Source organism: Halichoerus grypus, chromosome 10 (assembly GCF_964656455.1).
Source record: "Halichoerus grypus chromosome 10, mHalGry1.hap1.1, whole genome shotgun sequence".
Lineage (NCBI taxonomy): Eukaryota > Metazoa > Chordata > Mammalia > Carnivora > Phocidae > Halichoerus > Halichoerus grypus.
In genome coordinates, this window is record NC_135721.1 from 74,774,523 (window position 1) to 74,800,819 (window position 26,297).

The 26,297-nt window shown below is 53.8% G+C and overlaps 1 protein-coding gene and 1 long non-coding RNA gene across 3 annotated transcripts; both read left to right on the forward strand.

Moving 5' to 3' along the window:
- On the forward strand, positions 1-4,361 carry ZFP36L2 (ZFP36 like 2 zinc finger CCCH-type). Its single transcript, XM_036073713.2, has 2 exons — positions 1-409; positions 927-4,361. Exons 1-2 carry the CDS (start codon positions 359-361, stop codon positions 2,349-2,351), a joined length of 1,476 nt encoding a protein of 491 aa, XP_035929606.1. The 5' UTR covers positions 1-358; the 3' UTR covers positions 2,352-4,361.
- A 216-nt stretch (positions 4,362-4,577) lies between these two features.
- LOC144379239 (uncharacterized) lies at positions 4,578-15,034 on the forward strand. Of its 2 annotated transcripts, none has more exons than XR_013441847.1 (3): positions 4,578-5,205; positions 10,800-10,923; positions 11,750-15,034. It is a non-coding gene; the product is annotated as an uncharacterized LOC144379239 (long non-coding RNA). The 2 variants fall into 2 exon arrangements; XR_013441848.1 differs by having other exon boundaries at positions 4,578-5,011.
- The last annotated feature ends 11,263 nt before the right edge of the window (positions 15,035-26,297 follow it).

Genomic DNA, 26,297 nt, shown 5'->3' on the forward strand with positions numbered 1-26,297 from the left:
CCCCGCCGCTGCCGCGCTCCCGGGCTCTATATAGGGCGCGCGCTCGCGGGCCGCGGAGTTCCAGCAGTCCGCGAGCTGTCGTCGGCTCCGCGCGGGGGGGGGGCGGGCCGGGCACCCCGGGGCGCGGAGGCGCGCTCTCTGCTTCTCTCTCCTTTTTCCCCCCCGCTCCGCACTCCCGGGCACCCTCAAACCAGTCCACGCTGCTTCCCTCTCCCTCTAGTCTCGTCCCCCGGCAAACTTTCGGTCCCTCCCCCGCCGGTCACCCGTTATTCGTCGTGGCTCGAGCCCGGCCGTGCCGCCCCGAGGGCTCCTCCGGACCTCCCTGCCTGCAAGTCCGACCATTACACGATCCAGAAACATGTCGACCACGCTTCTGTCCGCCTTCTACGATATCGACTTCTTGTGCAAGGTACGCGAGGGAACAAGGAGGGAGGAAGGCGGGCAGGCAGGAAGCCCCTCGAGTTTTCAGACTTTGCTTCTGCCCTCCGCTTTTGGGGCACCCCTCCCCACCTTGACTTTGGGGTCGGGAAAAGTTCTGGAGTTTGTTGTAGTGTGTGTTCGTGCTTTGTGGGCGGGGAGAAGGAGCAGGGAGGAAGGGCAGGAGGGAGCCGCTGTCGCTGTTTAGTTTCTCCGGCGCCGACCGCGGCCACGCTGCCCGGGGCTTCCCGGACGGGGTTTGCGCCGCCCAGGCTGGCGGCCTACGGGCTGAGGATCACATGTCGAAACTGACCGCGGCCTGGGGTGGGAGTCGGCTCCTCCCAACGCGAACTTGATTCTTTTGCGCGTGTACGGGTGGAGGGTGGGGGCCGAACCGAAATCTGCGAAAAGGAAGAAGAATCAGAAGGCTGAAGTTCCTCTGCAACTCGCCCCAACTCATCCCTCCCTTCCCATATTTCATCCCGTCCTCGCCCCCCTCCTTTTGGCAGACGGAGAAATCCCTGGCCAACCTCAATCTGAACATGCTGGACAAGAAGGCGGTGGGGACGCCCGTGGCCGCCGCCCCTAGCTCGGGCTTCACGCCGGGCTTTCTCCGACGGCACTCGGCCAGCAACCTGCACGCACTCGCCCACCCCGCGCCTAGCCCCGGCAGCTGCTCGCCCAAGTTCCCGGGCGCGGCTAACGGCAGCAGCTGCGGCAGCGGGGCGGCGGGCGGCCCGGCCTCCTACGGCACCCTCAAGGAGCCGTCAGGGGGCGGCGGCACAGCCCTGCTGAACAAGGAGAACAAATTTCGGGACCGTTCGTTCAGCGAGAACGGCGAGCGCAGCCAGCACCTCTTGCACCTGCAGCAGCAGCAGCAGAAGGGGGGCGGAGGCTCCCAGATCAACTCGACGCGCTACAAGACTGAGCTCTGCCGGCCCTTTGAGGAGAGCGGCACGTGCAAGTACGGCGAGAAGTGCCAGTTCGCGCACGGCTTCCACGAGCTGCGCAGCCTGACCCGGCACCCCAAGTACAAGACGGAGCTGTGCCGCACCTTCCACACCATCGGCTTCTGCCCCTACGGGCCGCGCTGCCACTTCATCCACAACGCCGACGAGCGGCGGCCCGCGCCGTCGGGGGGCGCCTCCGGGGACCTGCGCGCCTTTAGCGCGCGGGACGCGCTGCACCTGGGCTTCCCCCGGGAGCCGCGGCCCAAGCTGCATCACAGCCTTAGCTTCTCGGGCTTCCCGTCGGGCCACCACCAGCCCCCGGGGGGCCTCGAGTCGCCGCTGCTGCTCGACAGCCCCACGTCGCGCACGCCGCCGCCGCCGCCCTCTTGCTCCTCGGCCTCGTCCTGCTCCTCGTCCGCTTCGTCCTGCTCGTCGGCCTCCGCGGCCTCCACGCCCTCGGGCGCCCCGACGTGCTGTGCCTCGGCAGCGGCTGCGGCCGCCGCGGCCCTGCTGTACGGCACCGGGGGCGCCGAGGACCTGCTGGCGCCGGGCGCCCAGTGCGCGGCCTGCTCGTCGGCCTCGTGCGCCAACAACGCCTTTGCGTTCGGCCCGGAGCTGAGCAGCCTCATCACGCCGCTCGCCATCCAGACCCACAGCTTCGCCGCCGTGGCCGCCGCGTACTATCGCAGCCAGCAGCAGCAGGGCCTGGTGCCCCCCGCGCAGCCCCCGGCGCCGCCCAGCGCGCCCCTCCCTGCCAGTGCCGCCGCGCCGCCCTCGCCGCCCTTCAGCTTCCAGCTGCCGCGCCGCCTGTCCGAGTCGCCCGTGTTCGACGCGCCCCCTAGCCCCCCGGACTCGCTGTCGGACCGCGACAGCTACTTGAGCGGCTCCCTGAGCTCGGGCAGCCTCAGCGGCTCCGAGTCCCCCAGCCTCGACCCCGGCCGCCGCCTGCCCATCTTCAGCCGCCTGTCCATCTCCGACGACTGAGGCGGCAAGAGGGCGCCAGCGCGGAGGAGGAAGGGAAGGCCGTTCTGGGGGTGTTGGAGGGCGCCCCTGCCATCTGGAGTCCTGTTAGGGGCAGGGAGGGGCACGGGAGTCGGTCGGGGGGGTTGACAGGCCACGAGCAGACTGCGGGCCGCACCGAGCACTTGGACTCGAACTTGTGTGCCGGGGGGGGCTCCCACCCCTCCCCTTTCGGTTTCCTCTTTTTTGTTTTGTTTTTTTTTTTAATTATTTTTATTATTATTACGAAGTTTCATTCTTGTTGAGCAAAAAAAGCCAACGAACTTTTGTATTGATGAACAAAATTTTCACAACAGGGCAGTTGTGATGCGAACAGAACAAAAAAACCAAACACTTAAAACTTCTTTAGGTCTCCTAGGAGTTTGGGACTTTAGGGAAAAAAAATCAACCCAGCACCAGCAGCTACCAACCACCATTCCATATCTTCACTTGAAAAGCATTAGTTACAGTCCAGATGTGGGAACTCTTATCTTGAGAGAAGTTCCTAATTGTCGTTTGTCTCAGACCATTGTAAACAAACCAGCCAGCCACCACCTTGCTAAACCTCTAAGCTTCTGGAATCCAGTATTGTACCAGGAATATGCCTTGATTGTAGTCTTCAGCTCCATAGGTTTTTGTTTGGCACAAAGTTATTTACGTCTGGGAAAAAAAACAAAAAAAAAAAACCCCACCTGCATTCCAAAGTTTCCTACTGGTTACTGGTGTCATTGCCACCACTTAGTGGATGTTTAATTTTAGAACCATTTTGTCTGCTCTTTTCTGGAAGCCTTGGGCAGAGCTTAGTTCCTAATCGTTGGGGGGAATAACTGCTGAATTTTTAGCTGTTTTGAGTTGATTTCGCACCACTGCACCACAACTCAATATGAAAAAACTATTTAACTTATTTATTATCTTGTGAAAAGTATACATTGAAATTTTTGTTCATACTGTATTTATCAAGTATGATGAAAAGCAATAGATATATATTCTTTTATTATGTTAAATTATGATTGCCATTATTAATCGGCAAAATGTGGAGTGTATGTTCTTTTCACAGTAATATATGCCTTTTGTAACTTCACTTGGTTATTTTATTGTAAATGAGTAAAAAAATCTTAATTTAAGAGATTGTATGTAATATTTATTTCATTAATTTCTTTCCTTGTTTACGTAAATTTTGAAAGATTTGCATGATTTCTTTACAGAAATCTATCCTGATGCTGTGGAAGTAGTTTGAGGAATATCTTAATGAGTTTTCTTAGAATGTATAATGGTTGTAGCCCATCCAACTTTGATGAAAAAAAAGTTGACCACATACTTTGCAATCAGGCTTCAATGTGGCATGCTTTTCTCATTCCAACTTTTTTTTAAACAAGAAAAAGCTTTGTTGTTCCACCAATTCTGTGACCTACTCTGCAATTCTGTGACCTACTCTGCGTATAAAGACCTATGTAGCAATAATGGGGTGGGGGGTTAGTCTCACAGTGCCTTTGGAAGGGCCAGAACTTGCCTTAAATCTTCCTCAACCAAATAAGTATTTTTCTATTAGTCCTTGAGAGAATTTGAATGTAGGATGGGTTCAACTGCACAAAAGGAAAAGATATTTACCACTTTCTTATATAGATCTAAAGTGAAGAGGCCACCTCTTAGTGCTAAAAAATGGTATGTAGTACATGAATATGCCTTGTTTCATTACAGAAAATTCCAAAACTTGTACTTTTTTTTTTTTTTGCGTGTGTAGAAGGGCAGGAATGCTTTCCTGGACAGCGGATGAATGAGCAGTAGCTTTAGTGCGTACGTAGGGACAGTTGGAGCACTATGTATGTATGTACTCTGGACTACTTTGACAGAAGTAGGATTTTGAATGTAACAAGATAAGTCAACTTGAGTTGTAATATATTTTGGGGAATCAGTTCACTACAAATTGTGACTGTAAACATTGTACTGTAAATGTTTTGTAGTTTTCCCCCAATAAAATTTTTGGGAAAAAAGGTATTAATGTGTAAGATGCTTTTTTTTTTTTTCCCCAAACTGGAACATCCGAGCGTTTCCGCTTAACCACCACCTTGTCAGGCATCGCCCAGGCCTCGGAGGGGTTGGGGGGCTAAGATTTTGGGAGCTGGCACAGGCCGGGTTCAGAAGGGCCTGCCCCTATGTATTTTATAGCAAGTTCTTCAGCTGAAGTAATTATTTGGACTGTCAAGGGCATTAGTTAGCTGTTCCCCTTGGTAATAAGATGCATCCCTGTGTTGGCTGGCTGGCTGGTGGCAGGCCCTGGCTGAAGGCCTGAAGGGGTGTGGCCCGCCTGTGAGTCACCAAATGGGTCACGTGTCTGCGGTGGCAGCTGAAGGTCCGATTTTTTTTTTTCTTTTTTTTTCTTTTCTTTTTTTTCTTTTTTGCTGGGACGCGCAGGGAACGGAGAGCGGCCAGGGCTAGGGTGGGGAATGCGGGAGGGTATGGCCAGCCCCGGGCCTGCAGGCCCCTAGAGTGTTCCACTGCGGAAGAGGAGGCGGTGGGGTTAGGCCCCAGCCTCTCTCGGGCTGGGGAAGCAGAGTTTTGCCTGCACTTTGGGAAGCCTGGTTGTGTCCTTGTCCGAAGAAGGAAGGAAAGAGGAGGAAGATGGAACAGGTCAAACTTATATCTGGGTAATGTGTGTTTATGCGGACAGCTTCCTCTGGGAGTGAGTGCACACGTTTTTTATGCAAAAGGATTAGTGTCTGCTTCCGGCGACTGTAAGTGGCCAGAAAGCAAATTGCAGCCCAGGCCTCTAGAAGAAGGAAGAAAAAAAGAAACGGCACCAATTTGTCTGCCGGTTCGCACACAATCGAACAAAACCTTGGTACGGTTTTTTGGTTTTTGGTTTTGCTTTTTGTTTTCTTCCTACCGTCACTTTCAAGACTTCAAAGTCAGGTTCATAAATCAATTCCTGTTTTTCCCTTCTCCCTCCTCCCCGCCTACCTACCCCCACGTCCCACCCCCCAGTTCAGACACTTTTTTCCAAAGTAGGTAAAAGATTTAGCAATAGTTTGTTTTCTTATCTACCACAGCTGGGCCCTATCATCCACTGCTTGCACCCCTCTGCTGGGTCTCCTGCGTCTCCCAGCTGAGCCGGGCGGGCGGGCCGGCCGGTGGGGGGGGTCGGTCTGGAGCCCGCGGGGCCTCGGGCAGCTGTTTCACGTTAGCCGTGATTGCGCTGGTGTTAACTGGAGCGTTTTGGTGCTTGGCTGCCAAAGGGGATGGGCAACAGTTTCAGAGTTCTCCCAGATGCCGGGCCCCTGGCTAAGGGCCTCGGCTGTGGGGGAGGGGAAGCCTGCAGCCCAGGAGGGCTCGGCGGGCAGGACCTTGCGGGCTCCCTGGCCTCTCCACCATAAAGAATGTGCAGTGGGGAGGAAAAGTCTGAAATGCGGTGCTATTTAGGCCAAGCTGCATTTCAGAGGCCTTGTTTCCACCTCATTCCAAAACTTATTTTTTCTAAACAAGTACTTTTGATCAGCTGGAATGTCAGACTTGTTGGGGTAAGCCACATTCATTTTTTTAAAAATTGGTTTGTTTGAAAGCCCAACTGCTAGGATCTGATGTTTTGTGTTTGAGGCCCAGTGGAGCATGGCAAGCTGGGGGGGGGAATCATTCAGAAATTTCCTCTTGCCGCAGATCAATGGAGAGTATATAGGTCATTGTCTTTCTGCAGTGGCTGGAATGAACAGCAAACAAAACTCTGTGCTAAAGTATTCTTGTAAATGAAGGGGACTAGAAGTAAAAATTGCAAGTAAGGACAAGCCGGGATTCCTGTCACAGGCTGGGGAGCAGAACTGGAGCTCACTGGGTCCAAGACTGTGTTACACTCAAGATAAAATTCTTTTGCAGCCAGTTGTGAAAAGGAGCCCAGGATGGGAGGGAGTTGAGCATGTCTTTTTTTTTTTTAGATTTTATTTATTTATTTGAGTGAGAGAGAGCACAAGGCTGGGTGGGGAGGCAAAAGGAGAAGGAGACTCCCTGCTGAGCAGGGAGCCCAACATGGGGCTCCATCCCAAGACCCTGGGATCATGACCTGAGCCGAAGGTAGACGCTTAACCGACTGAGCCACCCAGGCGTCCTGAGAACGTCTTAATAGTGGGGGCGCCTGGGTGGCTCAGTCGGTTAAGCGTCTGCCTCCAGCTCAGGTCATGATCCTGGTGTCATCCAGGCCCGCGTTGGGCTCCCTGCTCAGCGGGGAGTCTGCTTCTCCCTCTACCCTTCCCCCCTGCTCATGACCTCTGTCTCAGTCTCTCTCTCTCTCAAATAAATAAATTCTTTAAAAAAAAAAAAAGAATGTTTTAACAGTGGCATTGCCGCTGGCTGTTTGAAAACGAAAATATTTTTTTTTAAGCAGCCCAATTAGTATGTGCCACCTTCTAGATTATTTCAGAGGGGGGATGAGTACATGGACATATTTGCCGCCCCTCACTCTGTCTGAATCTACTGCTGAGTATATAAAAGGGAAAAACAATAACAACAACAACACACACACCAAAAAAAGATTGAAAAGGCCAAAGCCCAGCACCCGCCCATGGGAAGAGACTGGGGGCGGCAGGGGTTGCGAGCCCCGCAGCGGCTCAGGAGACTGGATGAAAGGGCCAGGCCTGGGAGAGCCCAGAGAAGGAAGGACAGACAGGCACAGCTCTTGGCCCCAGGTCTGGCCCAGCAAGAGGACGCTGGGTATTAAAATCTGCTTGGGGTCTGAGAACCCGCCCCCACCCCACCCCGAGGCTGGGCTTGTTCGAGGAGGAAACCCTAGAGAGCGTTTGAACTGGGAGGGAACCATCCCCATGCACTTGCTGTCCCCGTTTTGGCGATGGTGACAAGAGCAAAGGAGAGGTGACTCTAGCCAAGTCCTTGGCCTGGTGACTTGGGGCAGCCGAGGGAGCCACAGCCAGGCTCCCCTTCCGTCAGAGGACTGGCGCCACCCTCCGTTGTTGTTACCCCATTTCATTGTGTTTGGTTTCTGTCGTGCACGCAGGAGGTGGAGCAGACCTGTGGCCATCCAGGGCCGTTCGAGTTGCCCGCAGCTGGAGGAAGGGAGGAAAAGCGGGAGGGGCGGGGCCGAGGCGGCCCAGGAGGTGGGTGAGCGCCCCCCAGCAGCAGGAAGCCCACAGCCCCTCCAGGGCCCGCCCCCCTGCCTAGGGGGCTTCTCTGACCTCTCCTGATGTTGCTAAACCTGGAAAGCATCTGAGTGTTGCTGTGTCTAAGGGTGTGTCTTGGGGGGGGTGTCCATATGGGGGGGGTGTGCGTGTCTCTGTGTCCCTGCATGGCCAGCTGGGTGTGCACATGTTCGAGCCTTCTGTATGCGGGTGTTCAGGGGTCTGTGTGCTGTTGCCGCCTGGGAGTACTGGCGTGGGGGGCTGTTGGTGTGGGGGGGGTACGTGTCCGTAGAGTCTGAGAGTGTGGGTGTGAGTGTGGGTCTGGGTGTGGGTGTGTTTGTTGCTGTTGGGGCTGGTGTGCAAGGGCCTGTGTGTGAGTAGGGGTCTGGGTTTGGTGTGTCTGTTGCTGTGTGGAGGTGTGTGGGGGTGTGTCTGTTGCTGGGGGGGGTGTGGGTATGTGGGGGGGGGTGGGTGGGTATGTGGGGGTGTAGGGGGTGTGTATGTGGGGGAGTGTCTGTTGCCGGGGGGGGGTGTGGGTGGGTATGTGGGGGTGTGGGGGTGTGTGTATGTGGGGGGGTGTCTGTTGCTGGGGGTGAGCGTAGCTATTGCTGTGTGGGTAGGCATGCGGCTCTGTGGGGCATGAGGAAGGTTCTGCGGGTGTTGCTGTATGTTTGGGTCTGGATGTGTCTTTGTGGGGCTGAGGGTGTTAACAACACCTACAGAGGAAAAGCAGCCCTTTTTAGCAGGCCTCTTTTCAAGTTGAGAGCTGCTTTCAAAACCCGGAAATGGTGGCCAGGCCGTGGTCTGTCTCCTGCAGGGCGGTGGGCAGAACAGGGCTGAGTGGGAGGATGGCAGACAGGCCTGCAGGGACCCCAGACCCACCTTACTGCCCGGCACACCTGCCAAGGACAGGCCGCCGGAGCCTGACTGCAGGGACATATTTAGAAACAATTCATTCTCTGGGTGGAGGGGGAGGGGGCCCCTTTATTTTCCTCCGTACAGAAATAGCTCTCATCAGATAGGAGTTCTTGAGCCCTCTGGGGTGAGAGGCAGCTCTGAAATAGAAGGAAAGATATTAAGGATTTTAGACAGACAAGAAAACTCCTGAGCTCACTGAAACCGAGTTTAAAATATTTCTCTAAAAATAAGCTTTGTTTTCCTTGTGGATTCCTCTGGCAATCGGACCCTTGTGTCAGGGTGCTTAGCTGGGCTATGAAGCCAGGTGGAATTTTTAAAAAAGCAAGTGTTTCCCAGCCATGGCCTTGGAAAGTTCTCTGTTTTCCATTTATTAAACTCCTAGTTTCCAGCTAATTAAAATTATTTTCAAATAAAACTCCATAGCCCAGCAATATTTGGTGAAACACAGAATTCCCAGTGACCCCTCTGCAAGAGGCCGGGCTGGGCTGTGGGATGGCCTGGGACCCCCTCCCCTGGGCCAGTTTTATGGGGAGAGGGACCCTTCAAAATGCAGGTCCGGGGCCTTACATTACCAAATCCCAGCACCCTCACGGTGACAGGTGAGGGGCTGCTCGCAAGGCTGTCTCTGAGCCGTGCACCACTTGAGAAGGGGTTGTGGGGTCACTGGGAAACTGCTGTTTGTCAGCCTGCACCAGGGAGCACAGCAGGGGTACCCTGCTGGGGGGGGGGCACTGGACTGATGTGTGTGGCAGGTGATCCTGTGCTACCTGGGCGCCTCTTCCTGGCCCGGCTGGTGATGAAGCTTCAGGTCCAGTCAAGCCAGTGTGCCAGGACTTTATTGGGCACCTACAGGATGCCCAGACTCCCAAGACAGCACGTTGTGAAGCAGAAAGCAGAGACACGGCCGGTCAGGAGGCTCGTGTCACCCAGGGCCAGACCTGGTGACAGGTCTGTCCCCTTGCTGCCCTGAGATCAGTCCAGACATCAAAGGGAGGGCGCGCTGGGGCTGCTGGCCGGGACCCTTCAACCGTCCCACAGATGGTTCTTGATTGTCTAGTAAATGCCTGCACTGGGGTAACAGAGGCGGGCTGACCGATGTCGTCCCTGCCTTCATGGAGTGTTCCCATCTTCCAGGTTCGTTCATGTTGTAGCATGAATCAGCTGTCATTCCTTTGTAGAGCAGAATAATATTCCATTATATGGCTCGTACCACATTTGGTTTATCCAGTCATCAGTTGATAGACATTTGAGTTGTTCCAGCTTCTTGGGTCTTGTTGAATAATGCTGCTGTGTCACCCGTGTACAAGTTTTTGTGCGTGTGAACATGTTTTCAGTTCTTTGGGTTATATACCTAGAAGTAGAATTGCTGGATCATATAAAAAAAACTCTGTGTTTTAACTTTTTGAGGGACTGTCTTACTATTTTCCAAAGTGATACATTGGTTTTCAGAACTGGTTTTTTTTTAAGGTTTTTATTTATTTTTTTAAAGATTTATATTTATTTACTAGAGAGAGAGAGCGTGCACAAATATGAGGGGGTGGGGGCAGAAGGAGAGGGAAAAGCAGGCTCCCCACTGAGCAAGGAGCCCAATGCGGGGCTTGATCCCAGGACCTTGAGATCATGACCTGAGCCAAAGACAGACACTTAACCGACTAAGCCACCCAAGCGCCCCCAGAACTGTTTTATTAATGTTAGTTTCCCCCTCTCAACCTCATGCAGGCTTCATGATGTCCACATAAAAAACTTGTACACTGTTCACAATAGCCAGAAAGTGGAAACAACCCAAATGTCCATCAATAGATGAATAAGTCAACAAAATATGGCCTATCCTTAGAATAGTATTTAATTATAGAAAGTAATGAAGTACTGACACATGGAAGCACCTTAGAAACAACAAGGGCACCTGGGTGGCTCAGTCAGTTAAGCATCTGCCTTCAGCTCAGGTCATGATCCCAGGGTCCTGGGATTGAGCCCCACATCGGGCTCCCTGCTCCACGGGAAGCCTGCTTCTCCCTCTCCCTCTGCCCCTCCCCACTGCTCGTTCTCTCTCTCTCTCTCTCTCTCTCTCTCAAATAAATAAAATCTTTAAAAAACAAAAACATAATGTTAAGTGAAAGAAGCCAGACACAAAAGGCCATATGTTGTATGATTCCACTTACATGATATGTTCAGAATAGGCAAATCCGTAGAGACAGAAAGTAGACTGGCGGTGGCCGGGAGCTAGGGGACCAATGAGGAATGACTGCTGATAGATGTGTTTCTTTTGGGGTTGATGGAGATATTCTGGAAATAGATAATGATGATGGTTGCACAGCCTTGTGAACATACTAGAATTTGTACATTTGTATATTTTAAACTGGTGAGTTTTATTGTGTGTAAATGATATTTTTCCTTTTAGAAAATGTATACGCACAAGCTGAAATCCAGGCTACAAAAGGAAAGGACAGGGAGAAAGCCTCTACCAGGGAAACCAACCTCACTTAGGGTCCAGGAAGCCCTTACGAATGTAGGAAGGGCAAATGGTAAGTAACAATAAGATAAAGGGCCAGTGAAAGAGTTTTCAAGTAAAAGGAGCTAGTGCAAAGGCCCTGTGGTTAGAGGGAGCATGGTTCCAGAGAGGGAAGGAAAGAAGGATATGGTGCCAAAGGGTAGAGAAAAGAGCAAGGTGGCACAGGATGGGGCTGGGGCAGTGGGCTCAGCCCTCAGAAGATCTCGCCTGCCTTCTGCTTCCCACCAATTCCTCTGTCAGAACATCGTATTTTTGGTTCAGTGATTTCTACACTCTTGTTTTCTCATATTATCCTAACGCTACTTCACAATGCCTACATCGTTCACCTCAGTTCATCTCATCACGGGGGCGTTTTATCATCTCACATCACAACAAGGCTGAGTGCAGTACAGGAAGATATCTTGAGAGACCACATTCATGCAATTTTCATTACAGTATAGTGTTATAATTGTTCTATTTTATTATTAGTTACTGTTTATCTCTTAGTGTGCCTAATTCATAAGTGAAACTTTATCATAGGTATATATGCATATATAGGAAAAAGCATAGTATATGCAGGGTGCGGTGCTATTTATGGTTTCAGGCATCCCCTGGGGTTCTTGAAACACATCCCCTACAATAAGGGGGTAGGCCACCATATTACCATTGTGCTTCATCACCTTCTGCTTCCCCTCCTCCCCAGCTCACGCCCACAGGTCTCCTGGTAGGAATGCCTTAAAGATTCTAATAATAGTTACTATTTATGGAGCTTCCATCATATACTCAAGCTTTACGTATGTTAAGGACAGTCCTTCATATCCACCCAAGACTGAGGTACTGTTACTATCCCCATTTCACAGATGAGGAAACTGAGCTCAGAGGAGTCATCATATGCCTGAAACTGGAAAAGCTGGAGCAGAATTCAAAAGAATCTAAACTGTTGCTCCTTCAAATCGCCTGGGGCTACTGCTCTGACTCCTCTCTACCTGCCTTTCTTTCTCACACTGTCTATAAACCTGTATTTCCAAGAAGACTTCCAGGGTTCCCTTCCAGGGTAGACTGTGTCCTGCCTCATCTGTGCTTTTAACTGTGTTCAATTTTTACAATCTTTAATTGTGTTCACTTAGTTCAAGTCACCCTTCGGCTCAAAATCCTCACTCAGAATAAAACCTAAAATCTCAACGAGGCCTACAAGGTCCTCTGTTATCTGTCCCGCCCCACCAGCTCCCTCCTTTACCTTCTGGCCTTGACTCTACCTTCCCCTCATCCTGCACCAACCACACAGGCCCCCTTGCTGGTCCTCAATCATGCTGCGCCTGCTCTCTGTCTCAGGGCCTTTGCACTTGCTATTCCCCCCATGCTCTTCCACATGACCCGTTTCCTTCAGTTTCCTGCTGTCACCTTTTCAGGGGGCCGCCCAGACCACCCTCTCTAAAACAACACCCCCATCTGGTGGCATTCCTCTCATCCGGTTTTATGTTTTCCCTAGCATTTGTCATCCTTTAACATTTTTTAAATGCCTTTATGTACCCACTGTCCTTCCTGCTTAGACTCTAAGCTTCATGAGGGCAGGCGCTGTCCCCAGAGCAGGGGAAACCACTGAAGGATTTTAAGCTGGGGAGTAAGAGAACCACATTTACATCTTTTAAAGTTCATTTATTTATACTCTCTACACCAAACGTGGGGCATAAACTCACAACCCCGAAATCAAGAGCCGCAAGCTCTACCAACTGAGCCTGCCGGGCGCCCCAACCACATTTACATTTTTAAAGCATTTCAGGCGCCCGGGTGGCTCAGTTGGTTAAGCGTCTGCCTTCTGCTCAAGTCGTGATCCCGGAGTCCCCGGATCGAGCCCCACTTCGGGCTCTCTGCTCAGAGGGGAGTTGGCTTCTCCCTCTCCCTCTGCTCCTCCCCCCACCCCCCGCTCATGCTCTCTCTCTCTCTCTCTCTCATAGATAAAGAAAATCTTAAAAAAAAAAAAAATAATTTCAGTTGTATGAAGAGTAGACTGGGGAAAAAAAGTATTCCTTATAAAAACAATTGTAATGCTAAAAGGGTTTAAAACTCATGACCTAGTGTATCCCTTTCATTCCACAGATGAGAAAACTAAGGCTTAGAGAGGGTGGGGGGGACCCCTCTAGAGACTTTCCAATTTCTGGCTTTCTACAAGAGCCCTGGAAAAAGAGACCACCCAGGACACTGTCCTCCCTAGGTATGATCTGTACCCGTAGGGCTGTTGGTAAAAATGGAAATACCAACTCTCACCAAAGCAGACCTAAATCCCTCTGGGCTGAGAGGCTGGGAGCAGCTGGTTTCGGGATGTTCTGTCCCTCCAGCCTCTCAGGGAGGGCCTGGAGGGTCCACGGGGTGGCCCTGGCCAGGAGCTTACAAAGCACAACCCTGTGAGCCCAGAGCTGCCGCAGGGGCTGGGGCAAGGGAGGACTCCAGGCAGGTGTCACCACCACTGTGTCACGCAGGGTTACAAGCAGAGGCTCCCATAGACCTCCATTCAAACCTCATCCCACGGCCACTCCCTCCCTGTGTAATCCTGAGCCGACCTCTGAGCCTCGGTCTCCTCATCGTGAAATGGGGATGATGGTACAGTTCTACGGTGCAAAGCCCCCGCGAGGGTCAAGTGTGATGCCACGTGTGAAGTGTCTAGGAGCAGGCCTGGTTCAGGGTTCCCCCGATGAAACTGTGCAGATGAGCAGAGTGGTCAGCAACCCGGGCTGCCTGAGACCACGGACCAGCTGCTAAGGCTCTCTGTGCCTTGATGTCCTCATCTACAAAATATCGGGCCTATTCCCTAGGGCTCTCATGAAGCTTAAATGAGTCAACTCATGTAGTGAGAAGAGAACCTGGCACAGCAAAAGCGCGACATAGGGGAGGGGAGTGGGGGAGCGGGCAAAATGGGTGACGGGAAGTGGGAGGTCCAGGCTTCCAGTTATGGAATGAATAAGTCACAGTGTAAAAGGGAATATAGTCAACGGTACTGTAACAGTGTTTTGTGGTGACATACGGTAGCTACACTTGTGAACAGAGTATCACATACAGAGATCACTATGTTGTACACCTGAAACTAATGTAGCATTGTGCGTCAACTAGACTGGTAAATACACGGACGAAGACAGACATACTGTATAGATACATACATAAATGTAACAATTTATTATTGAATCTCTTGGGTTTTTTTCACACTTAAACAACAGGCACCAAATCTGAGGGCGTCAGGAAGGCCCCCTTGTCTGCCTCTACCAAAACTCCCCCAACTACACGAGCCTGAAGTTACGGCAACTGCCTTTCTTTAGAAATTCTAGATAGATCTGCCCTGTCCAAAATGGCAGGCACTAGCCACATGTGACTACTTAAATTTAATTTCTATTAATCAAAATTTAAAACTCACTTCCTCAGTTGCCTAGCCACATTTCAAGTGCCCGACTGCCACAGGCACTGAACAGTACCACTATTCTAGAGTGTTCTATAAAATGCAAATAGCTATACGGAAGGAAGCCTCTAGCATCTAACCCTTGAAGGGTTGTCCTTTTCCAAAGCCAGTCCCGGAACATACCCATGATGCCCTTGATGGCTCTCCCTTCCTCCCTCAGCCAAGGGAGTCCGAAATATTCCCAAACCACCCCTCTGTCCAGTAGACTACCAGTGCCAGTGGGGGAGAAACCAAGGGACCACTCACCGCATGGTGGCACCTCACAGCCCTGTCTAGCAGCCTGGGACCTGCCTCCTCTCAGACACCCCAGGGACACGGACCCCTCCCGCGGTCCCTGCCTCCACAGCTGTGATACCACGTCCATCCAAGTCACTGATGCCAGAACCTCGTGTCCTCCGGGGGTCTCTCTCCAGTTCCCTCCACCCCTTCCCTCATAGGCTGCCTGAAGCTCATGACTCTGCTCTCTCACCATGCCCAGACACTGCCCCCTCTCTCTTGTCTTGACTGCCTCTGCAGTTCAGGCTCCTCCTCTCCCCAGACCCAGCGAGGAAGCGGGAGCCCCCAGCTGCTCCTCCTCCTGGCCACCATTCATCATTCCGGGCCAGCTTCGAAAACACTTAGGCAGCGGCGCCTGGGCGGCACAGTCGGTTAAGCATCTGACTCCTGGTTTTGGCTCGGGTCGCGATCTCGGTCTTGGGATTGAGCCCCGCATGGGGCTCCGTGCTCAACACAGAGTCCGCTTGAGATTCTCTCTCCCTCTGCTCCTCTCTCTCTCTCTCAAATAAATATTTTAAAATAAAACACTTAGGCAATTGTGCCCCTCCTGCCCTAAGTCCCCGCAGGGTGCCCTCACCCCCAGCTCAAGGCCACGCTTCCAAACATGCTCGGTGAGGCTCTGCTTGCACCGGCTGCCCCTCACCTGCCCTGGAGTGCTGGTGGCTGATGATTCCTTATGGACCTCCGCTCTCCCCGTGCCCCTGCCTGGAACATGCCGCGACGTCCCCCTGCTTCGTCTGCCTCCGCTGAACCTCAGCCTCGGATCTGGCCCCTCCGCCACCCCGCCCAGCTCCCCAGGGCCCCGCCAAGGCCTCTGCAGGAGCACAGAGCACATTTTCCTATACCAGCTGGTGAGGGCTCTGGGGACTCTCTAGCCTGCAAGTTCCCTCCTTGCACGTTCCAGCCTGGCTCCTAGAAAGGCCTCAGTGACTGCGGCGCAGGCCGAGCCCCCTGTGAGAGCGGTGCTGTTCTCTCCCACTTGACAGAGGAGAAGAATGCAGCTCGGGGAAATGAAGAACTCGCTCCAGGTCTGCCAGCTCATGAATGGTGGGGCCATGACTCCGCTCCCACCCCTCCCCCACGGGTGCCCCAGCCCTTCAGCAGGGGGACATCAGGTTCTGGCATCCGGAAGTGTCCCTCCTCACCTTCCTCCTCAGTCCCACTCAGCAGAGGTGACTGCTGTACGGCGTTTGTGTGAGGAACCCCCGCGATTTGACTGTGAGGCTATGCACACATGCTCGTGCACTGCGTCAGCTCACAGCACCAGGTCATGCCGGCCCACTCTCCGCACTCGGGGTACCAGCACCTTCTCTCAGTGCTGACATGGTGCTCCACAGCATGAGGGCCTCTCTCAGTGCTGACATGGTGCTCCACAGCATGAGGGCCTCTCTCAGTGCTGACATGGTGCCCCACAGCATGAGGGCCCTTGCCGTGGCCGCCAAGGTTCCGCACTAGTGCGGTTCTGTGGACAAGGGCAGCACACGCATCCTGCTCAGACCCTCGCATGAGGATTTCCATCAGATGAACCCCGAAGGGCAGCACAACTGAGTTGCGGGGCAGCTCACGTGTTTCTGTGGAGGGAAAGGTGCATTGACCCCTGCCCTCCTAGCAGCCCTCCACACATACCTGCCATCCCACTGTGCCTCGGAGGCCATTTCCACCCGTTTGCTCCCTGTATGCCTGTTCTGAATTTCTGGAGTCTGCATGACAGAGGCTGCCCCCTGGGGTCTAGTCTTTCTCTGTCTCCTTGTCCTGTTCTCAAACCGCCCTGTGGCCCAGCCCACCTCCCCACACCCCCAGCTCTTAGAGGGCAGCCTGTGGTTGTCCGTCTGCCGGGCTGGTGCCAAAGACTAAGGCTGCCCCCTGGGAGCCCCAGAGCAGGCCGGGGTCAGCCCCACTGGAGCTTGAGGGCCAGGAGGCGGGAAAACTCTCCCCCTGAAACCAGGGATGGGGGGAGGCCCTCACCTGGGGGACTACTGGTGGGGGCGGCAGAAGGGGCCCTGAGACAGCAGTCTTGCCAACTGAGGGTGTGAGACTGTGCAGGTGTATCTCTTCGAGAGCGTGTGGGTGAGTGTGTGTGTGCGCCTGATCCCGTGCCAGTGTGCGTGTGTGTTTTAGGGGCGGTTGTGTGAGGCGTTATGTAATGGAGGCACTCCCTGGGGCCAACAAACCGCAGTGGTGTAACCGCCGGCCGGCCAGGCCACCAGAAGGAAAGGAGGGAAAATGTAAACACCATTCTGGGCCTTTCCCTTGCCTGCCACAAACAGGCCCTGGACAGAGCGGCTCTTCCGGTCCTCCATTCCTGCTGCCTTAGCCCTGTGTGCTGGCCTGGGAGGGGGTGATAATGGAGGCCGAGGAGCCTAGGCCAGGGGTCAAAGAACTCTCCAGAAGTGAAATCCGAGGCTCTTGATCCCAGCCCAAGGGGCGGGACAGAGAGGAGAGCCCATTGGGGTCTACCTGGGCTTCTCCTGGGTCTGCCACAGGCCATGCATCCCCCACAAATTAGGCATGCTGCCTTTCTCACCCCCAGAGTTGCTTTCTCTTTAAAGCCTTTGGACGCTCCCTGTGTCCCAGAGGCCTCTCCCCGGCACTGGAGCCCCTGGCCCTGCAGTGAGCCAATGCAGACTCACGAGCAGACTCACCACTCACGTGCGTGCTCACACTCTTGGGGTGGCCTCCGAGCCAGCTGTCTCTGCCTCTCTGTCTCTCAGGGACACCCAAAGGTACATCTCTCCCTGCCCCCGACACCTCATCCCAGGGCAGCCGCCTGCCTTCCAGCTGGCTCCCAGCAGCTCAGCCCTTCTGCACCGAACCAAGCCTCCCTCTTCCAGGAAGCCTCCCCTGCCCGCTCCCGGCCATGGTCCCCTCTTCCTGCTCTGAGCTCCTGAGGAGCCTCTGGACAAACAAGCTGACATCCGGCCGTGCACAATCGCCCCTCGTTCTCCAGTTGTTCACTTTAATAATAATGGCCATAATTTGTGCGGCACGCTCTCTGCCAAACCCGGGCCCTTAAGGTACCCTTGGTATGACGATGTCACCCTCACGGCAGCCCTAGGGCCTTTTGCTCCAAGATCAACCCAGCCAGGTCTGTGGCAGGAGAGCACACGGTTGAAGGAAGTATCTTGTAACCTGGGTGGGCTGGTCAGCTCCAGGAAAGCCAGCCTCTGACTCAGAGACCCTACAGCCAAGGCTCACCCTGTGGGCTTCCAGTGGCCTAGGAGGTTCAGGGTCCTCTTGACTTTGGGTCCTTCCCTGAGAACCCTTTGGAGAAGTTGTCAGCAAGCAGGCTGTGTGTCCTTGTGAATGCACAGGAGGGAGGGGAGAGAGAAAATTCTCTTCACTAAGGTAGAAACCCACACCAGGGGGCCAGGTGAGTAAAAACCAGAAAGCTAGAAAGCAAAGATGACTCAGGAGACAGAGATGATACTGGCCAAAGTGAAAGGCAGGGCAGGGCAGTAGGAAAGAAGGGGGAGCCCAGGCGAGAGGGAGAGGTGGCCTACATAGGGCTGGCCCCGTGGTCACCCCCCAGCCCCCGACCCACAGAGGAAACCTCCTGCTCGCTCACCCTGGCCCTGGAGAACCCAGGATCACCTCCCCTGCTTCCGTCTGCTCCCCTAGGGTGCTGAGCCCATGCAGTCACCCACCCTTGAGGGGGCAGGATTGTCCATGGCCCAGCAGTAAAATTATCTGGTTGTACAAGAATTAAACGCATAAAATATACCCCACCTGGCACACAATGACACTAAATCATGCCAGGGCCTCCTCTCAGCCCTCCTTGACCACCGTCCCTGCAAGCCTTCCCGTGGTCACTCCTTTTAGCAAGTCGAAGCTCACAGAGAGACCCCTGGCACTGGGCTGGCATTGGGGTACCATGGAGGAGGCATGCAGAGGTGCTTGAGGACCCCTCGCCCTGCCCTGGGATGGAGGTGGGTGACCTCACCCACCTTGTCCAGTTTAGAAGGTCCCTTTGTCTCCCTTGGCCTCTATTTAACTCGTGCTGCTTCTCTGTGCAGCTTCCTCCGGCTGTCCAGGCCCCGGACACCCCAACATGGTCATGCCCTCCCGAAGCAACCACTGCTCACCTGCTGTTCCCAAACGCAGCCTCCGGAGCCAGACGGACTCTCTCATCCCAATTTTCCCTCTTACCAGCTGTGTGACCTGGGGCAAGTTCCTCAATCCCTCTGTGCCTCTGTTTCCTCATCTATTATTCTCCTGTCCCTGGGAGGTCCTAGGGGAAGTTTTGTCTCATCAAATAGCATCCATATTCCGGAAGGGCCTATACGAAGCCCATTCTTCAGGCCATACCACCTTTTAAAAATCTCCACCTCCACTTTAAGAGAGGGTCACCCCATGTTAGAGAGACAAAAATTGAGGTTCAGAGAAACCACATGCCTTGCCCAGGGCCAGGAGCTTCTCTGCCTCCCATTGGGTTCATTGCAACTCTGATTTCTGGGTTCTGAGATGGGCCACAGAGGTTCTGGCCCAGGGGTGATTAGGAAAGAGGTGAGTGAACATTCCAAATGCGCTAACAAGAGACTGGACACTGCATAGAGGCCTATTCACAGGGGACTTCCCCCCCACCCCCAGCTCATCTGTGGGGTGGTAGGTTCCACATGGCCCAAGGATATGCCTGGTCTGCGAGTGCTGATCAGAGATGTTGAGCTGTGAAGTTAAGTTAAAAGAGCAAGTGAAGATCTGTGTTGACAGCTCAACCTTCTTTCCCGTACATTCTCTTTAACGGACACACATGCTTATATGTGCTAGTGTGGACGTAACATTTTCTTCTGTTACCCGGTTGCTGTCAGAGGTTGGGGAAAGGATGAAGGGAGGGCATGTTTTATTTTAAATGTTTCTCTTTTGTTTGACTTTCCTACCATGTGCATATATTATTAGTTTTTTTAATTAGTGTTTTAATTGAACAGATGCTTTATGAGCACTTAGGATATAAGCCATTCTGCTCTTTTTCTGTAGTGTCAAAAAAAATACGTAACTAAAGTTGGGAGAGGGAGTAGAGTTGTATGGGGTCTTGCTGTTGAGGGCAGGGCCTGGCTGGGAGCAAGAGGCTGAAGGGCCATGGACCCCAGAAAGAGTAGGGGGGAGGGGGCTCTGCTTAGTGATTCTCCCTCCCCACTCCCAACTGGCTCAGGAGGACTTTGAGGGGCCCAGGCCAGCGCTTGAGGCTTTGGAGCCCTCTCTCCCATTGTTTGAGCTAAAGCTTGCGGAGCGTAGGCTCCTTTTCTATGGGGACAAGAACCAGGACCTCTGTCTGTTTGCCTGAGTTTTGCCTGCAATTTGCATGACCCACCACTGCCCATCCTGCTTTCTGAACCTCTGGTCCTAGTTCCCCCACCCCGACCCCACCCCGAAGTTGCAGGGAGCGTAGCCGGAGCAGCGTGCTCTGGGGCCAGGTGCTCTGTGCCGAGGCCCGCCCTCCCGTGTTCTCACTGGGAGCCTCCTGGGGCCCCGCTGCAGATGCCCCTGACTCCTCAGTCCTGGCCTGCAGGCCTCCCTAGTTTGCAGTCACAGCTGGCTCAGTACCTGGCTTCCCTCACCACTGACCACCAGGCCAAGCCATTACCCACATCCTAGCAGACAGAGACCCCCATACCTCCCTCAAGTGGGAAGAGTGCTGTGAGCTCCGTTTCATAGCCTGAGAAACTGAGGTCCAGGTTGGTAAGTGACTTTCCAAGGCCGATGGCAAGCTAGTGACATGACAGAGCCTGAGATTCAGGCCTGTCTCCAGTCCTGGGTGCTCGACCCTTTAGGGTGAGCTGATAAAAAAATGAATTTAGTATGAGCTCAGGTTTATTTAAAAAAAAACCCATCTTTAAAGTGACCCATCTCAATATCATAAGTCATTAGGGAATTGTGGATTAAAACAACAAGACACCACCGCACACCTGTTAGAAGGGCGAATATCCAAAATACTGACAACACCAAATGCTGGCGAGGATATAGAGAAACAATAATTCTCATTCACTGCTGGTGGGAATGCAAAATGGTACAGCCACTTTGGAACGCAGTTTGGCCGCTTTTTACCAAACTAAACAAACACACTGTTTATGACCTAGCAGTTGCATTCCTTGGTATTTACCCAAATGAGTTGAAAACTTATGTCCACACAAAAACCTGCACATGGATGTTTATAGCAGCTTGCCGCAACTTGGAAGCAACCGAGATGTCCTTCAGTAGGTGAATGGATAAATAAACTGTGGTACATCTAGACAGTGACATATTTAGCCCTTAAAAGAAGATCTATGAAGCCATAAAAGGCATGGAGGAACCTTAAATGCATATTACTAAGTGACAGAAGCCCATCTGAAAAGCCCACATTTAATTCCAACTATATGACATTCTGGAAAAGGCAAAACTATGGCAACAGTAAAAAAATCAGTGGTTGCCTGGGTATAAGGAAGACAGAAGGATGAATAGGCAGAGCACAGAGGATTTTGGGGGGGGGCAGCAAAACTACTCTGTATGATACTATTGTAGCGGATACATGTCATTATACATTTGTCCAAACAGATGAATGTACAACACCAAGAATGAGCACTCATGTGAACTGTGGACTCCGGGTGATAACGACGTGTCAGTGTACGTTCATGCCTTGTAACAAATGTACCACTCTGGTGGGGGATACTGATAGTGGGGGAGGCAGGGGTAGATGGGAAATCTCTGTACTTTCTACTCAATTTTGCTGTGAACCTAAAACTGCTCTAAAAAATAAAGTCTAGGGATGCCTGGGTGGCTCAGTTGGGTAAGCGTCTGCCTTCAGCTCAGGTCATGATCCCAGGGTCCTGGGATCGAGTCCCACGGTGGACTCCTTGCTCAGTGGGGAGTCTGCTTCTCCCTCTCCCTCTGCTGCTCCCCCTGCTTGTGCTCTGTCTCTCTCTCTCTGACAAATAAATAAATAAAATATTTAAGAAATAATAAAAAATAAAGTCTATTAAAAAAGGAAAAAAGTGACCCAGGAGTGAGAGGTGCAAAGACCCTCTGCACAGTGTCTCCCATAAGAGGATACTGAGGCAGGTGGATTGGGGGGTGCTCAGGGCCTGTGGGGGGCTCCAGCGCCAGGCTGTGGGTGAGCCGGCCTGTCTCTGCCCCTCCCTCCTCTCCACATGTTTCCTGGAGGAGCCTCAGAGATCCCCGGCCGTTGGCCCTCTTCTCCTCAGCTTCCTGTTTGGGTTCCAGAGAGACGTTTGGGCCGTTTGTGCAGCTGAGCTGGGAGCTGGTTGGGCTGGTGGGAGGGAAGACATTTGTCTTTTGTCTCGCCAGGGTGCGGGTCAGGGGGCGGCAGGCTCAGGGTGGGGTGCTGCGAGTCGGTGGAGCCTCAGCCTGGGGTCCCTTGGATACTCAAATCGTGACCCCAAGGCCCTTGAGAGGTCAATTAGTTCAGCCCCCTGCCTTGGTACAGGACATATCTGGGCCAGACAGCTGAGGTCTCCAACATCACTGGGTCCAAATCCAGCCCACGCAGGCCGACCTTCTCACCGTGTGACTCAAGCAGGCCACTTACCTAGACAAGCCCCACCTTCGTCACCTGTGAATGCCTACTGCACAGGTGCATTCGTCCAGAAGTTGCAATGCCCATGTTGGAAGGGAAGAAATCCCACTTTGTCCCAAGCTCCCACCTGCCCCTCACCTTCTGCCCCAGGCTGGCTGCCCTGCCACATTCATGAGCGTGACTTCAGCTGCAGACCTGCCGAAGGCCACAGCCCCGTCCCCAGGAAGCCACCCGCCCCCTCCAGCAGATCAAGCTAGAGGCAAGTGCTTTCTCAGAGAACAGCATGGGAAAGACCAGGGGATCCTGTGGGTCAGGGATCCTGCGGTTTCCTGGGGAAAGACACTCGAGAGTCAGATGTTCAAGGATGAATGGAGTTGCCAAGCAAAGAAAGGCGGGAAGGTGTTCCACGAGCAGAGGCCCAGAGGCAGGCAGCTACCTGATGTGGGCAAGGCTGTGATTGAAGAAGGTGCTGGGAGGAGAGGCCAGAGCCCACTCATGCCACCTCCCCTCCTCCAGTCTCTGGGGCCTAGGACTGCAGGGCCCACCTGCAGGGCCTGGCGGCCCCACCTCCACATACATGACAATCCTCCTGGCCCTGCTTGGGGCTCCAGGGTGGGGGTGGGGCTTGACTCTTAAGACCCTGGGGAGGTCAGACCACAGGTCCTTAGGCCAGGGAGAGGGAGCAGGGAGGACTGCGGTCTAGGCCCCTTCAGCCGGAGGGTCCTGCGCACCCCATTCAGTGAGGCTGCAGACGGGAAAGGCACAGGCCCAGGCCCCTCGGCGTAGGTGCAGCCTTCTCTCTGGAGATGCAAGGAGAGGTGCCTGCAGACGGAGCTCTGCAGGTGGGGCCTGGGGGCCTGGGGGGCCTTTGACCAGGGGAGAAGGTGGGCACCCCTCTACCCCCCGAAGCACCCCACATCTCCTCCTCTCTTGTTCCCAGCAAGCGTCGAAAAAGTGAGATTCAAAATGTGGGCTTGCCCCACCCCCACTCTGCCCTGACAACCAGCTCCCCGGTGAGATTAAGGTCTTCCTGAGCCAGAGGCTTGGGCTTCCCCATCAGATTAGGGCCTTCTGAAATAGAAGCCAGGTTTCCTTCTAAAACAGAGCCAGGGGCTCTGCCTCTTTCTGGTCTCTATGCTCCCTGCCAGGTCCTGAGCCACTTTCCCAGGTGACATAAGGCCTGGGCCCCTGAGGTGCCAAGGGTCTCCTCGGCTTCCTCAGGAGCCAGCAGTTCCCACCATCGGAGGCCAGACCTTCTCCAGGGTCAGAGAGGGCTCCTAAGAGAGGCGAGACGGAGGAGGGGCCGGTGAGGGCACAGGAGGGCAGGGCCGGGTACATCATCTGGGAAACTCGGTGTAGAACGAAAATTCAGGGCTCCTTGCTTAAATTTTTAAATTTCAGGATGACATTGACAGAGCATTCAAGCAACCAAGCACAGGGCCCTTCTAAGTGCAGGGTCTTGCCCTGGACAGAATGTGTGTCCATGAAGCCGGCCTATGGGAGGACCGGATGTTCCAGGAGGGGGCACTTCGTGGGGAAAGGACGGGAGGCTGGAGCAAGCATCCAAGGGGCAGGGAGGAACTGGGCCTGCTGGTGTGCTGAAAAACAGGGAAAGAGGAGGCTGATTAGATGAGATGGTCCCAGATCAGATCAAGAGGAGGTTGATTAGATGATATGGTACCAGATCCAGAAGGATCCTGAACACTCGAATTTGAACTTGGTCCTAGAGGTAGACATTTCCTGAGCCACAGGGAACCAGGAGAGGCTGGGCCAGGGTGGAAGAGAATATCAGACCTGGGTGGGTCCCTGGAAATCATCTGCTCATGGATGACTTACTGAAGAGGAAAACTAAAGCCCAGAGAGGAACAGAGGCTCGCCCAAGGTCACCCAGCCAGGGTTGCAGAGTCAGCCCAGAACTCTGGCTCACCTAGAACCTTGTCTCGGGTTCCGTGGGGAATACATCTGATGTGCAGGGTGGAAGGGCAGATCATGGCAGGCCACCAAGGTCTGTTTCACCTAAAAGGCAGGACCTACCTTCCCCAACACCCTCCATCCTGGGGCCATACTCTCCTGGGTACCCTTTTCCTCTGGTCCTGCCTCAGTATCTCTTATATATTTTCCCTCTCTCAGTGTCCGTCCTCTTGTTTCTCCACTATCTACCATATCTGGCCCCCGGGAGTAGGCCTCACCACGCACCTGGACTTTTGGAAAACTCATACCCGCTATCCCCAGCCTGGCCAAGCAGCGCCTGCAAGTGGAAGGGTGCACAGAGCGGGGGTCCCCGCCACAGGAAGGCAGCCAAGGCCCATGAGGTCTTCTAGGCCCCCTCCCCACAGCTGCTGCTTCCCCCCTACTGCCTCTACGCTGCCCTCCCCCCACTCAACTCAGTGCTCTGCCCTCTCTCTCTACTCCCCTGCGCTTAGGACCCAAACCCTGAGACCCACCCAAGGCATTTGGGAACCTTACTGAGGCCTTTGTGCTCCCTGGGCCCACAAATCCGTTACTTTTCTGTGTTCATTGGGAAAATGGAGACCTTCCAAAGCAGCCCATGCAAATATGTGCAAAAGAGAAGCAAATAAAAATGGGGTGCCGCCCCCTTTAACACCAGGGTGGGCACTGGGTTCTGCTGGCCTCCTCCCTGCGCTGCCTCATAGCCTACGTTTGCGAGTGTGTGTCTGTGACTGGGCTGTGTGGGTGAGAGAGTCAGAATGCAGAGCCAAAAGCCATTGTGGGAGGCGCAGCCTGGGGGCCACGGGCTGGGGATCTGTGTCTCTGAGCCTGAGTGAAGGTGCGAGGCCTGGACTACACTCCCCTCCCCACAGGGAGGCCTGGATCAAAGGGTGGGTTTTTTTATGGCTACAATGTACATGCTCCCCAGGCTTCTGAGCCTTTGGGAACACCTCAGGGTCACTGTCAAAGGTGGAGGAAGGCAGACTCTGAGGAGCAGTGGCCTAGGGAGGGGCGCTACGGCAAAGGGGAACAGCTTGCAGCTGCGGGGTGAGCCGGGGGTGGTTCTGCTCTGAGCCTAAGACAGAGGCTGCTGCCCCCAAAGGAAACCTCCCAGGTGTTGGCCTGCAAGTCCCCATTGGTGCAAACTTGAGGCCATCCCGGCACTCAGCGCCACCGCTGTCCTGAGGAACTCATGTGGGAGCCACACCGCCAACAAGGCACTTGACCTTTGGGGGCCTGGGTTTCCTCATCTGTAAACACCAGTGATGGGGTGAGGAAACCATTGTGCAATGCTGATTCTAAGCAGTCCGGGTCTGGTAAGATGATTTATAACCTGCAGAAAGAAGGCAGGCTGTGGGTCCTTCTAGAAGTCTCTGCGAGAAGCATTAACAAAACATCTTAAAGGGGTGAGCCCCGTTTTAGAACGGACTTGGAAATCCCCATCCAGAGCTCCTGAGTCCCCATGTGGAGTCTCCTTAGGCCACATCCTCAACACTGAGGAGACCGGGAGCCCTTTTGCCTGAGAGAGTCCCTCACAGAAGTGTCCCTGTGAGATTAAGAATACGAGTATCGATGTAGGTGAGAGAAAGTTAAAAGGAGAAAGGAAACACACCATCCGTAAATGGTTTGAAGAGCTGAATGTGGGGTTCTGGCAGCTGTGAGAAGAGCAGCGCGTCAGGTTCTTTTAAATTTTATTTGGCTTTGGAGTCAGGCAGGCCAGCCTCTGCCATTTTCTGGCGGTCTGAACCTGGCTGAGTCGCTTCACCTTACCCGGCCTCAGTTTGGCCATCTGTAAAATGGGGATGATAATGCCTGTCCCCATGCTTGCAGTCGGAAGGCAGTTCCGCAGGACACATAGGGAGGGTAGTTCAAGCCCATGTGGGTGCTTGGCAGGCATGCTCGCTCGGGGCTTCCCCGTGAGCAGAAACTGAGAGCTTTTCAGTAGAGTTGTTACTTGAACCAAGAATTCAGTTTTTCTAGAAAAAGACTGAGTGAGCTGTGTGTCATAGGTCTGTGGTTCTTGCAGTGGGGAAGCTGACCACGGGCTTGCTCACCAGAGGGCAGGCCTCAGGCTTGGGTGTGATAGAGCTGTCCCTGCCCCCAGCCCTGGGAGGGCCACGCGGGCTACACGTTGAACTTCCAAGGACCGTTCTAGCAGATGCAGCCAGCTTGCTGCAGCTGTGCGACAGCCCACACCAGTCTGAGTCACCCAGGGCTGCGGGAAGCTGGGGGA

Coding starts and splice junctions, on each gene's coding strand:
- ZFP36L2 (XM_036073713.2), top strand. CDS start 359: ATGTCGACCACGCTTCTGTCCGCCTTCTACGATATCGACTTCTTGTGC. Junction 410..926: donor ATATCGACTTCTTGTGCAAG/GTACGCGAGGGA, acceptor TCCTTTTGGCAG/ACGGAGAAATCCCTGGCCAA.